Source organism: Mastigoproctus giganteus, chromosome 7, assembly GCF_048544385.1.
Source record: "Mastigoproctus giganteus isolate SK-2022 chromosome 7, ASM4854438v1, whole genome shotgun sequence".
NCBI lineage: Eukaryota > Metazoa > Arthropoda > Arachnida > Uropygi > Thelyphonidae > Mastigoproctus > Mastigoproctus giganteus.
This window is the reverse complement of record NC_143581.1, coordinates 77,508,682-77,523,036: the sequence shown is the minus strand read 5'-3', so window position 1 is coordinate 77,523,036 and position 14,355 is coordinate 77,508,682. Positions and strand designations below refer to the sequence as shown.

Below are 14,355 nucleotides of genomic sequence, written 5' to 3'. Positions count from 1 at the left end.
TGAAAAAATTCTATCCCATCAGTCTTGCACAAGCTCCAAAAAGACAAAGAGACAAACATAGCTCTCATCGTGTCTTCAGGCTTTCTGGGCATAATTGCAGACACTTTCATTCTTAATCCCAACTTTCAATTCTTTCCTCGACAGTGTCCTATAATTGTGAAATAAATCCTCAATCATCATCTCATTATCTTCATATTTTCTCATCAATTTTTCCCATTTAGTTCAGTATGGTCATTTCTAGGATTAGGAATCACAGAATTTGTTTGATATTTGATATCCTTAGAGTGTTTAGGATGGTCAGGATCAGAAGTGACATGATGAGATATTAAGGCTCTAAATCTATTGAGTAAGCTCAATGCTGATGGAATTCTTCCTCTTGCTCAGACTATGCACATAAGATGGCATAAATTCAAACTTAGGAAGGATGGTTGCAGAAATTCAGAGAAATGTAGATGTGCAGAAATTTATCTTCAGCCAGTGGGTACTTGATTGTTGGAACAAACTTCCATATGGTGTTGTAGAAGGGGACAGTCTGAATAAATTTAAGGGCCAGACAAACTGTTGGAAGAGATGAACAGGTGATATGGAACTTGTTGGGTGTTTTTTTGGCTGATGCTGTGTAACCTTGCAATACTGCAACATTTTCCACTACTAATACTATTTTTATATTGCTGTGATTATAATGAAATTTCGGTTAGCTCAATACAACTTTCTAAAAGACAAATATAAAATTTCACAAAAATCTGATTACAGGGAGTCAAGCTGTTACATGTAAACTGATGATGGCCAGGTTTAATCATGTCTATCCATAAGACAATAGGTGCTTTACACATTTATAAAGATAACTAAATGTAGAAAATAATTGAAGGAGATATGGTTTGAAGATTACACAAAAAACTCAATAGCAGATAGGGGAAGAGATAAAATTTTAACACACAATTGAAATATTATCTTAAGTCATTCAACAGATAATATAATCACAGCATCCTACCTCCAAAACTAAAGTAAAATGACTAAAATTAAATTTTACCTGTCTGATTCATTTAAAATAGAAATATCTTCTCCATCCCAGTATTCACTACAAACATCTAACAGAAGATCAGCAGTTCCTTGGGAAAGCAATTCACATGAACCTGCATAAATAATACTAACATCATATGGAAACTCATAGTTGATCTTTAAATAAAAAGAAAAGGGGGAACCCACATATCTTTCTTGAGAACAGAAGAGACGAAGGCCAATTAATAGGAAATGTTGTTAAATGCAAAAGAATTAATATGATTTTTTTAAAATTTATTTACAATTTGTGAGTTTATCTGTAGCAAAATTAAAATTAATCACTTTTCCCAAATATTATAAAAACTCTTACCTCAAGGAAACAACTCAAAGTTTGCTTATACACCAATTAAATGCAGAAAAAAAGAAAAGAAACGGAAAAGACATTAAATAGTGGAGCATCATATTTTATGACTGATTCACTACTCTTGGATTACAATATGTTTTTAATATGTATTAATCATATTGATGTAAACATGAAAATTTGGTAAGTTTGCTGATGATACAATGGGGCGGGGTGGCACAGTGGTTAAGGGGAGTAATCACAGTGTATAGTTAATGCAAAGTACTGCATTTACATAATAATCCCAGAATAACAAACCATGTGGATGATACCAAATTGAAGGCAGTGGAGAGTGAAAAATATCTAGGGGTAATTGAACAGGATGACATGAAATCCCTAAGCAGTGCAGACAAGCTGCTGAAATAGATCATGTAGTTCTGGCAATGATATACAGAATTTTTCCAACAAATAGAAACAGGTGATTATCCCAATTGTATAAGGCAATCATTTAGCCACATCTGAAATATTGCATATAGGTTTGGAAACATTTTAGGAAGGACACGGATCTGTTGGAAAGAGTGCAGAGAAAAGTAACAAGATTAATTGAGGGCACAAAAGCATATTTTTACCAACAAAAACTGGGGTTCTGTAAATTACAGTTTGTATAAACCAGGCATCTGCATAGTGACCTAACTAAAGTGAATAAGACATTAAAAGGGTTAATGTAAACAAATTCTGATGGCATATTTACCCTTTCCCACAAGATGGCATAAATTTAATTTGCAAAAGGATGTGGACTGCAGAAATTGGCATTGTAATAAACTTCTACCTACTGTTGAGGAAATGAGTATTTTGAATATTCTGCAAAGAGAGAGCTTAAACATCATGTTAAAGCTCTCTTTGCATCATGGTAGCATTGTCTTCCATGATGTTAAGTTCTCTGAGTAGCTCTTGGACACAAATACTGAAGAGATGGCTGGCAGTCTAATTGGTACTATAGACATTTTTCCATCATGGCTTGAAAACGTATTTACACATAGGGTGGTCTGGCAGGGATTTCAGTTTAAAATATATATTAGTGAAAATTGCTTTTGTTGAAGCAACAGCGGTTGTTCAATTGTTTTGACATATAAACTCTGGACAGGATGTTTTTAATGCTGTAGTAGCTATGTGGATGACTTGATGATGAACTGGGTCTAGACATTGAAATTTGACGTTTCTAGCAGATGCTTACACTTAGGACCCATAATATCATTTAAATCGGACAAGTGCATGATAGAGGCAAAGAAAAGTGCAAAATCTGCTCACCAATTATACTGATCAACATGTAAAATGTTACCAAAATGAAAATACTCAAATCTTGACTAATTTTATGCAGCCGGACATGAAAATCACTTAAAAATTTGTCAATTGCCTCTTGTTTTCGAATTACAGTTGGGGTCTCATATTAGCAAGTTGCTCTACGTTATCAACTACAGCTCTTAGCAAAACACATGGAAACACCACAGTTTCAGTGCCACCACACTCTTATCACATTCTTATCAGGAAACTGTTGCCTCACTCTCCATCACATAAGTTATTGTCACTTCAAATGAGTCTTCAATTCTATTGCAGAAATCCTTGAATAAGGCTAGATACTCAGTTAATGGTTGTTCTCTGTGGATTCCTATCTTTTGCATAGTATTTGTGCTGTGCAAGATTAATATGCCCCATAATTGTGTGAATAGCCCACATTACTTCAGTTACATATGTGAGGAAGTCATGTCAGCTTCAAGAAAGCATCCCTTAATTCGAGCCATAAAAAAAAAGCAGCATGTGTACCCAGTACACACGAAAGATCTTTTATTTTATGTGAAAACATCTATGTCAGCACTAGAGTAAAACCGTTTAAATTTTTGAACAGTTTGATCTAAACTTACTTACGCTACTTAGAAGGCTGATGTTGATCAAAACCTTGAGAAGCAGATTTTATTAAAGTCTGATTTTATTCTTGCATAATATTACTATCCGCTGCTTACTCTACCGAATCAACGTTAATGACTGAGTTGTCATTAACGTCATTTAGTTACTGACTGAGTTAGCATTATTTAGGAAGTGATGTAATTTGCTTCATTTAAAATCTAACAGCCACCTAATAAGAAGTGACGTCAATTGCATCATTTCCGTAAAACATTTTGTTACAATCACTTGCATCATTTCCGTACAACAAAATTTCATTTCCAATCGATTTTACTCTAGTGTTTTCACATTAAACACTGATGTTTTCATATCAAAAACACCATATGTACCCTGTACGTACAAAAGATGTTTTATTTTATGTGAAAACATCCTTGGCTTGGACAAGGTTAAAGAGATGAAAAAAATCCGAACACTTTTAACATTTTAAAGCATTAATTTTTTTTTTGATAGTTTCATGAATTTGAGGTTTCAATACATGTTAAATAGGTAATTTACTTACAATGGGTTTGTGATAACTAAAATATGATACATACACTTGAGATTGTAAAGAGTGTAAATGTCTTTGAAACACAGCATCAATTATAGTTCGATGATTAGTAGTCGATACAGATCTAGAAGTATTTAACATTAGTCCAAATTTATTTTCTAAGAAATCTTTCAAAGGTTTGGATTGAGCATCTGCAAAATTAACATTCAAATCTCCACTAAGTATTATTGCTATTTGGTTGCATTTCTTGTGAGAAAATTGTTGTAGCAATGCAGCTCCTTCAATCGCGTAAGGAAGTAAAACGAAATGGATGCATTCAATGATGTGTTCAATCTTTTGGTTAGGTGAAATGTAAATGACTACCAACAATACCATTTGACCATCAGGAAGAAGGCATTCAGCTCAAATGCCTCCAACAGGCCTAACACTCACGGATTTGCCAACAGTTTGTTGATAAATCACTTCCATATGAGAAGTAACACGAGTACAATTTTCTCTCTTATGATAAACTGCTACATCACCAGCTTGTTGACCTTCTCGTTTGAATTGAACGACACAATCAAAGTAAGGTATGCTCACTTCTTCTTTGTTATTTAGCCATGTTTCAGAAATTAAATTAGATTGTTGTGTGACTGCACTTTGACAATTTAACGTTAGAATGGAAAGATCTTGTCATATCTTGCATGGTAAATAGAGGATTATTCGACAACCTGGTCATTTCACAGCTTGAAGTGCAAGAGTGGATGTAGCATTTCTCAGTCCATGATAAAATTTCTTTTCTCCATTTGCAGCAATAATGTAAAGATCACTGATATCAGTAACTTGAGATAATGCAACATAAACTAGTTGTTGTTCATGACATTTCTCGTATTCATAAACTACAAAATTGAAAATACCTTCGTGAAATTTATGGATGGTAACAGCATAAGCCGGTATTAGCAGAAAATGATTTCGTTTAACCGAGATTGTTCTGTTGTTATTGAACGAAACACTTGTTCTCCTTCTTGTGAGTGGAACGGTTCTAAATCGATTTCTCTAGCCATAGCAAACCGACCAGTCTTCATTCTAGCAGGTCCCTCAAAGTCGAAGCTGGTTGTTGCAATATACTGTGTCTAGCCGGTTCAGGAATCAATTGAAAATCCTTAGGTTCAAATCCTCATTTGAACTCAAATCTTCTGGATCGAAATCTTCAGGAAGTTCTTCAATATAATTTCGTGATGTCGACAGTCCAGCTTCTTGATGAGAAGTTGATGCAGAAGGTTGGTGATAAAAATCTTCAGAAGCAGATTTTATTCAACTCTGCATTTTTTTTCATTCTCTGTGTTTTTGAACTTGTTCTTTTGTTGACAGGGAAAGCTTCTTTGGGGGCTTTGAAGATTTTATTTTTGCATACTTCTCTTAATTTCCCTCAGCTGGAGTTTTAACCATCTTCGAAATAATTTTATAGGTATTTTTACAATTCAATAGATAGCAAAATCCATTTGTAGACTGGTAGGACATCATAACCAAAAACTACTGCAAGAAGTTATTGTTTGTTGAAGTCATGGTTTTATTGTTACATTCTTGAATCAAAGCCGTTTAAATTTTAAGCAATGAAATGGTCATGTTTGGAAGAATATTCTTTAATAAAATCTGCAGATTTTATTAAAGTCTGCATTTTTTTTGTTCTCCGTGTTTTTAAACTCATTCCTTTTCGACACCAGAGGCTTCTTCGGTGGCTCTGAAGCTTTTATTCTTACATAATATTACCACCCGCTGCTTACTCTACCTAATCAACATTAGTGACTGAGTTAGCCACCTTTAGGAAGTGATGTCATTTTCGTATATTAGTATGAAGTTACTCTACTGAATCAGCTACTTACCCTACCAAATCAACGTTAGTGATTGAGTTAGCATCGTTAGCATCATTTCCATCATTTAAAATCTAACAGCCATCAAATAGGAAGTCACGTGATTTGCTTCATTTAAAATCTAAACAGTCAGTTTTCTTTGTTACCAAACAATTGCGTCATTTCCGTTACAAGAAAATTTTGTTACCAATCAACTGCATCAATCGATTTTACTCTAGTGCCGCCATAGATGTTTTCACACAAAAAGGCCTACTTCTTGTTCTTTGGATGTAAAGTAGGCAACCAGGCCAAGAACTGGGCTCCACACATATGCTGCATTACTTGTTCATCAAAACTCAATGCGTGGGCGAAGTGAAAGGAACATTTTATGCGTCTCTCAGTAGCCATCGCATGGAGGGTGCCAACAAATCATGTCACAGGCTGTTACTTCTGTATGGTGCTTCCTATTAGAAAAGGGATGACAATGAAGAAAAAGTGGACAGTGATGTACCCAAATATACCATTTGAAATTCATCTGGTGGTTCAAGAATAGGTGTAATACTACCTATTCCTGAACCACCCAACTGTTTTTCTGTACACTCTTATGAAGATGATGACACTGATGAACATCAACCTGATATACACAGAGAACTACACCAGCCAACTATGTCAAGGGATCTACCATTCTGTCCAAACCTTTATCCTTATGAACCACACAAGATCACAGAAAGTGAGCTTAATGACCTCATAAGGGATCTCGAACTGCCGAAGAACAAAGCAGAACTTTTTGCCACAAGGCTACAATGGTGTAATCTTCTAGATCATTCTGTGAAAGTGACAACATTTCGTACCCGAAATAAAGATTATGATAAATTCTATCAAACAGAAGGTGAACTCACTATTTGCAAGAATGTTGGTGGTCTAACAGCAGCAATGAACATGAGGCACATTCCCGAAGAATGGTGGCTATTTATATATGCTTCTAAGGTTAGACTTAAGGCTGTCTTATTACATAATGGAAATATGCTGTCTTCAATACCTCTTGCTTATGCCATCCACAAAAAAGAAACACACGTAAACATAGAGAACATCCTCTAAGGTGTACATTATCAGAAGTATGAGTGGCAAATATGTGGTGATTTAAAGGTAATCGCCATTTTATTAGGATTACAAAAGGGTTATACCAAGTATTATTGTTTTTTTAAGCAAGTGGGATAGTCATGGCAAGGATACCCACTATAAGAGGAGTTGGCCTCAACAAAAATAATTAACACCTGGAATGAAGAATGTAGCATTTCAACCTCTGGTAGTTTTGCTTGCACCACGCCACAATAAACTGGGGCTCATGAAAAATTTTGTGAAGGCTTTGGAAGTGAACGGTACTGCATTCACACACTTGCAAGAGAAATTCCCAAGACTTAGTACATTTATGATACCATATGTTCAACCATTCCCTAGGCAAAAGCTTGAGACATTGTTTTCTTAATGTTTGAGTTTTAGAGTTCAAAACCAGTTAGTCTTAAAAATTTTCTCATAAATGAACAAAATGAAACTTTGTTACTGCCACTTTGCCTTCTCTGAAGAGAATATATCTTTACAACTTTTTAATCCGTATATTTTAGTCAAAGCAGTTTCCGTCCCTTCTGCAAAGAGGTTGGCTTCTATTATCTAGTAATAAGTTTTTCTGTCTTCTAAGCACAGCATTTACATAGTCATTAAAATACTTAAACAATCTCTCTGTGAGCAATACGCAGAGAGCCTCTTGAAGAAGAGGTTCTCTCTGGGTATTGCTCACACCAGAAGACATCTCCAAGGTTAATCTTAAATTGACATAATTTCCACATTTCAACATAATATGTTGTTGTTGTTGTTGTTGCTATTTGGTTTTTAGGAGCATTAGCAACTATGGCCATATTGCTCTGGGGATATGCAGTGGTCATTCCCTGACCTTTCCATATCCTCTGTATTTGGTGGTCACGGGCTCGAACCCTGGTCTGATCAAGAAGCGTGTGCTACGCACTGTTGCTCCTGCCCACCTAACATAATATGCTGAGAAGTTTTCTCCTGACACTGGCAAGTTCCTTGCTCTTTTAAACCTAGTTGGAATAATCTACATGCCAAGCCATGTCCTGTTAATAGGAATGTTGCAAAGCCAAACTGAAGCCAAGGCTTCTTTTTATTAATCCAACTTGGGGGAAGAACCGATATGCCTGTCTTGCTTTATTAGAATTTTGAAATAAAGCCATCAGTTCTTGCAATATTCGTGTGCTTTCCCAGTTTTAAGATCTGATCGCCCATAAACTTTATTTACATCTGGACAAGATAACATCTCAGAATAGTATTTCTTATATTTTTCTTTGTATAATATAATTAACGGTTAAACAGTATAACATACTAAACAGACATTTTCCCAGATATTATCTGTAGAGCCTCTGAGTAGACAGTTCTGCATATCCTGGTCACAACCAATAAAGGCAAATCTCTGTGCCTGTAAAGTATATTTTTGCATTGTCACCTTACTTATTCTAAGTACACAAGCTCTTGAGGCATTTGTCATGATCGGGACAAATAGACATTCATACAAAAGGTTTACTGCTTGGCGTTTTATACCCCAATCAGACCTTATAACCCTCTGGAGTACAATGTTTGAATCTTATTCTTAAGATATTTAGCATGCTCAATAAAGAAGGATAGGTGGAACAGGACCAGGGTTTGTCTGCAGAGGCAAAAGTTGATGATGTTGTAGAGAAGATATAATATTTTAAGGGCACAAAAAGTGATATTGTCGTACACACTGGAACTAATGACATTAAGAGTAAGAGATCTGCAGGTTTACTCAACAAGTACAGGTCAATGTTGAAAAAAAAAAAAAAAAAAAGTCGTGAGTTAGGTTTGAATGTGAAAGTGTCTGCAATTCGGCCCAAACATGATAGGAGGGAGTATATGATGAGAGCCTTGTCGATCAATTTGGCCCTGGAAAGATTGTGCAAGGCTCAAGGGGTAGAATTGTTTTCAGCCTGATCTGCACTTGTTGACAGGAAAGACTGCTTCTACAGGGATGGGGTACACTTAAATAGAAAGGGTGCAAGAATATTTGCTGATGCTATCGAGGCAGTGTTAGGTGGGTTGGAAAACAGCTAGCTTGGTGGGGATACACAGACTAAAAGATTAACAGTGGTGCAGGCAGAGGCAAAAGTGATTCTTGCACTGCTTCTATTAGAATGAGCAGCAACCTGGAAAGCAAGGCAATGGAGATTTCCAGGACTGCTGGAAATCTCCATTGCCTTGCTTTCAAGGTATTTATTTATTTATTTGTTTATTTATTTGTATTTATTTGTTCATAGTGGAACAAATAAATACATGGGCTGTGTTAGGATAACTAAGAGTAGAAACAGGTGCATGTATACTTGCATGTACACCAATGCTAGGAGTATAGTTAATAAATTTGATGAGCTTGAAGTGTTAGTTGAGACATCAAAGGCAGAAATTGTCGGGATATCAGAGACGTGGGATCACACAGACATAAGCAGTGCAGAATTGGAATTTGAGGAGTACAATGTGTACAGAAAGGATAGACAAGACAGGAAGGGAGGAGGGGTTATGCTGTTAGTTAAGAAACACATTTTCAATTTTGCATGTTAATTTCAATCCTTGCAAATTTAAAATCTTTAACTGGAGTTCTGTTTTATTCATTATTAACCATTCTGTTATTAAGAAAAAAACTGTTGTGTTTCTTAAAATATTCATTTTTGAATGTTTTCAAAATCCATTGTTTAAGTTATGTAAAAAAACAATCACACAGTTCTTTTTTTCTTGTATTTTCTTTATATGCTTGTGTTTTCCGTATACCCACCAATATTCTCATAATGACAATGTAGCACTCTTTGTTTCTTTTATAGTTAACTACAAATAAAAATAAATATCTAATATACCCCATGCAAGAAAGTGATTTAATTTTGGTATACGGATGTTAAAAATTTAATGTTCCATGATGTGTGGGTGTATGGATGAACATAGAAAGAACATAAGGACAATGGGCTCTCTTGAACTGTGTTCATTGTATTGATCCTATGTACTTATTTTGCTAAAATTTTTCATCTCGGCAACAAACAGTTGCTGGTTTGTGATACACGAAATTGAAACATAGCTGAATGGGGAAATATAACAGAAGGGTCCTACAGTTCAAGAAATTTCAAGCAATGAGAAATGTGATAAATTATATAAAATCGAATGAATAAAAGACCATTTTCAATTCAACAAAATAAAAGCTAAAAATTATTGTGTTGCAGTAAAAACAACATTAACATTTACTGCAAATGGCTGTGGCAGGAGTAACAAAGAATGGAACAAACAAAAAAATATATACTCCTTCTTACCTCTGTGAAGGTCTTTGATTACTGCACAAGACATATTTGGAAATGGCATCTTGAGTCTTGAAAAATTTAAAGATCGTGCTAATCTTCCCTTTTGTACCACCTCTGGACGCTGTAATAAACACAAGAAGGTTGATATAAACTAAAATAATGTAAACTATGGATATATAGCCAAATGAAATCTTTCAATAGCAAACATACCACATGCCTGAACACAGCTAACTGCTGTTGAAGCTGATAGCTACTTATGGCTCCACTAGTAAAACCAATTTGTCTTGCAAGCTCACAGAGACATCTGTAAAGTTTAAAATACTTATTAGACTGTTACAAATGAAAATATATTTATTACAGCATCTGTCTGGTTATACTATAACACACATTCATTTAGTTAAATTTAATTCAACTAGAAATAAAATTATTTTAGAGAAATGTTGAATATAGACAAGGTGTTCCCAACCTTTTTTTTTTTTACTTGATGCCCTATTTAAAAAATGCATTTTTTTCCTTACCAATCCCCCTCAAATATACTCACATTTTAATTTTAATGAATGGATTATAAGAAAAATCTGTTAATAGTAATAGTTATTAATGTTAATAATAGTTAATTACTTATTAAAAATATAAAATAATTATAATACATAGATAAGTAACAATCAGTTTGTGAATATTTACTAATTACTTTAGTTTAGCAACAAAAATCAGTATAAATTATTATTTGGTTTATTACTGCCATTTTAATTTTGAAAAAAATCAGAGTCCATTACATATCTGTTTTAATCATTAGCTTTAATTGTTAATGAGACAGTTGTGGCTGATGGTTTGCAATAAACTATGTGTATCCAGGAAAAAATTACTTAATTTGATTCTTAGCTCCCCATGTTCTTCATTTGTTTCTTGTTTTTATCAGTAAATTATTATGGCTGAATCCAGCTTATACTAGATATCAAAAGTTGTTCTGCCATAGTTTATAAGTTAGGATTTTTTTTTGCATATCTTCATTATTCCAATAGGAGGTATGCCCTTTAGTTTGTATTCCAAACTTAGGGGTATCTGTCATAAATCTGTCATTTCAATTAACTCTTCTTGAAAAATAAATTTAACTGGAGACACATCACACACAAACGGTTCTGGAATCCATTCTGATAAAATCATATCATGAAGATCTTGAAACCAAATGTTAAAGTATTCTTTCAGTTTCTTCAAGTGGAAAGTGTGGAATCACAAATCTTCATCTGAAATTTTATCTTTTTCCAAAATTTACAGGCATTAAAAGTTAGCAAAGAAGCAAAAGATCTTTTCAATTTAAAGTGGATAAAAATAGGTTCAATTTGGATCTAAATCCGAGATTAATTGTCCAAACTTGAATTTCATTCATATCTCAGCCTTGTAGTCTTGCTTGGATATCATTATACTTCAAATATATATATATATATATATATATATATATATATATATATATATATATATATATATATATATATCAACCAAGTAAGACACTTTTTTGATTCAATTAATTTTGTTGCTAAAGGTTTCTTTATTTCAAGAAAAAAAATTCTATTACAAAAAGTTCCGACTACAAAATTTTTTGAGTTTTTTTTATTCTATTACAAAAAGTTCATTCAAATGTAAGCATTTTCCTTCTGAAATGTGCAACCAGCTGCTTTTACATACAAAGGTACTTTGTATGTAAAAGAAGCTGGTTGCACATTTCATAATTTTCATCACATAAGCTTTTAGTCTAATTTGTAATGAGCGGATGAATTTCTAAAGCATAGGAAGAGTTTAGTGATTAGAGGATTAGATTAGGATTGAGAGGCTAGATAATTGCATTTAAATAATTTATAAATTTAATTTTTATAACATTATAAATATAATTTTTACTTTCTCTGATATTTAGTAAATTTAACAATGGTTGTTACAAGATCCACCTTGAACACTTCACCTGAACAGAGGGTATCATGACTCATACAGAAATAATAAAATCGGCGATTTCACAAACATGATTTTATTGTTTGCAGAACCTGCGGCATGTATTCCAAGGTCAACCTAGTGGATAATCACAGCTCACTTGGCAATTCTTTTCTTTGTCACCGTTGGATGGAGTGTACCAATCTAAAGTTAAACTTTGGTGAATTGCTGGAAGAAGTTGAGCCACTGAAAAAATGGGTGCTTGCTCTCAAGAACAATGTAACTGGGAGTTGGCCAGTGACTCAAGGCTAAAGACACTGCAAGGCTTTTGGGGGGGGAAATTCTTATCAGCTTGGCCCGCACTCGTAGGCAGAAGAAATCTGGATTGTAGAGACAGGATACATTTAAACAAAAGTGGTGCAAGGGTTATTGAGAATACCTTAAAGGTTCAGGGGAACTGCTAGTTTGGGAGGACACGGGTAATATAGATATGGGTTTATCTGATAACATTTTTCTTCTCTGCCACGAGCCTCATTAATTCATTTGACATCCATTTAGGCCTAAACCTTGAATAGTATTTCTTAGTTGGAATGAAAAGCTTAGTATCCTCCAAAATTAAGTCCCTGAAAGTTTCCCATTTAGAATTCAACATTGGCAACATCATCAGTTGATCCCACTGCACAGAATTTAAAAAACTGTCTGAGACCCTGTAGTCATCTTTACAAAAGCAAAAGCCTTTCCCTTTAGCCTTGATGGTAGTTACATCTTTAAGTAATTTTCGCATCAATGCATTGTGATCACTGTCACCCAGTGGTTCCTTTATCTGAAAATTCTTAATGCATGAAAAATCACTGCTGATAATCAGATCAAGAGTATTATTCCCTCTGGTTGTCTCTCAAACATGTTGCTGTAGAAAACAGTCATCCAATAAATCCATAAAAGTCTTGCTAATGTGGGAGTGACCAACCTACAAGTTCCAGTCAATATGTGGAATGTTAAAATTCCCCATTATAAGACATTCTGATTTACTGGCCCAGTCTATTTCTCTGTGCAATTGCTCATTATACTCATCACATTCATTATGCCTATAACGCATGCCTATACTCATTTTTCCTTTTCCAGTGCTTATGTCACACCAAACAGACTCAACATTGCATTGTCTACCTACATCAACTGGATGCAATTCCTTAGATTTTGTGTGTTTCTTAACTAACAGCATAACCCCTCCTCCCTTCCTTTCTGTACACAATGTACTCCCCAAATTCCAATTCTGCACTGCTTATGTCTGTGTGACACCACATCTCTGATATTGCAACAATATCTGCCTTTAATGTCTTGACTAGCACTTCAAGCTCAAATTTATTAACTATAAATTTGTGCTTGAAGTGCTGTACATGCAAGTAGACATGCACCTGCTTCTACTCTTAGTTACCCTAACACTGCCCGTGTATTTACTTGTTCTGCTATGACTCCCAGCAGTCCTGGAAATCTCCATTACCTTGCTTTCCAGGCTGTTGCTCTCATAGATGCCCATCAGAACGCTGAGTTGGCACCTAATTTCTTAAACATTCTGGACACCTGGCACGCACAAAGGCATCCTCCTTGGCTAGATTATGGTGCTACATGGCCTCTATTAACTGGATAGATATCTCACAGTGAGTGAATACAATTGAATTATGGTATACATTTAAAACTTTAATCACAGAAGCCTTGAATGCATATATATATCATTAAAAAATAGTCCATGAGGAGAATTTCAAGTTGGATGAATAATGAAGTTGCCAGATTTCTTGAGCAGAAAAAGACGGCATGGAAAAGTTACAAAGCAATAAAAAGTACTGAAGCCTATAAGAGCTACAAATTGATCTGCAATTATGCCACAGAAAAGGTTATTCTAGCAAAGGCAGATTATGAGAAATCACTGGCAAAGAGAGCGAAGAGTGGGGATAAGGAATTCTTTGCATATATAAATGCGAAGAAGAGAAGGATAAAACCAGGTCAGACTGGTATGTAATGGATGTGGGATAGTATTAGATACTCTAGCTGATGTTGCAGATAAACTCAGTTACATTGCAACAACATTTACAGAAGAAACCCCTGCGAAGGCAAGGTGCCTCCATAGCCAGGTGGGCAGGGGCAGCAGTGCGTAGCACACACTTCTTGATTAGACCAGGGTTCGAGCCCATGACTACCAAATACAGAGAATGCGGAAAGGTCAGGGAATGACCACCGCATATCCCCGGAGCAATGTGGCCTTAGTTGCTAATGCTCCTAAAAACGAAATAATAAACAAACAGCGAAGGTAAAGAAAGACAATGCAAGAACTACTGCAAACTTAGCCGGAAAAACTGGTTTGCAGCTACCGCAGTTTCTCCCTGCATTCTCGGTAAACAGATGGTGCGTGTTATCAGCAGTAACAGTAAAAGTCGTTTTTTTTCCTATTTTAAAACAGTGGGAAGG

General features: G+C 34.9%; 1 protein-coding gene across 1 annotated transcript in view; it reads right to left on the bottom strand.

The window, feature by feature from the left end:
• The window catches only part of l(2)k05819 (transmembrane protein 94-like protein l(2)k05819), an 809,128-nt gene that overhangs the window by 359,181 nt on the left and 435,592 nt on the right, over positions 1-14,355 (bottom strand). Inside the window, exons 13-15 of the mRNA XM_090377739.1 lie at positions 10,189-10,282; positions 9,991-10,099; positions 1,031-1,133 (exon numbers count right to left, since the gene is read on the bottom strand). Of these exons, the coding sequence (XP_090233865.1) occupies positions 1,031-1,133; positions 9,991-10,099; positions 10,189-10,282 (306 nt within the window). The remainder of the gene's footprint in view (positions 1-1,030; positions 1,134-9,990; positions 10,100-10,188; positions 10,283-14,355) is intronic.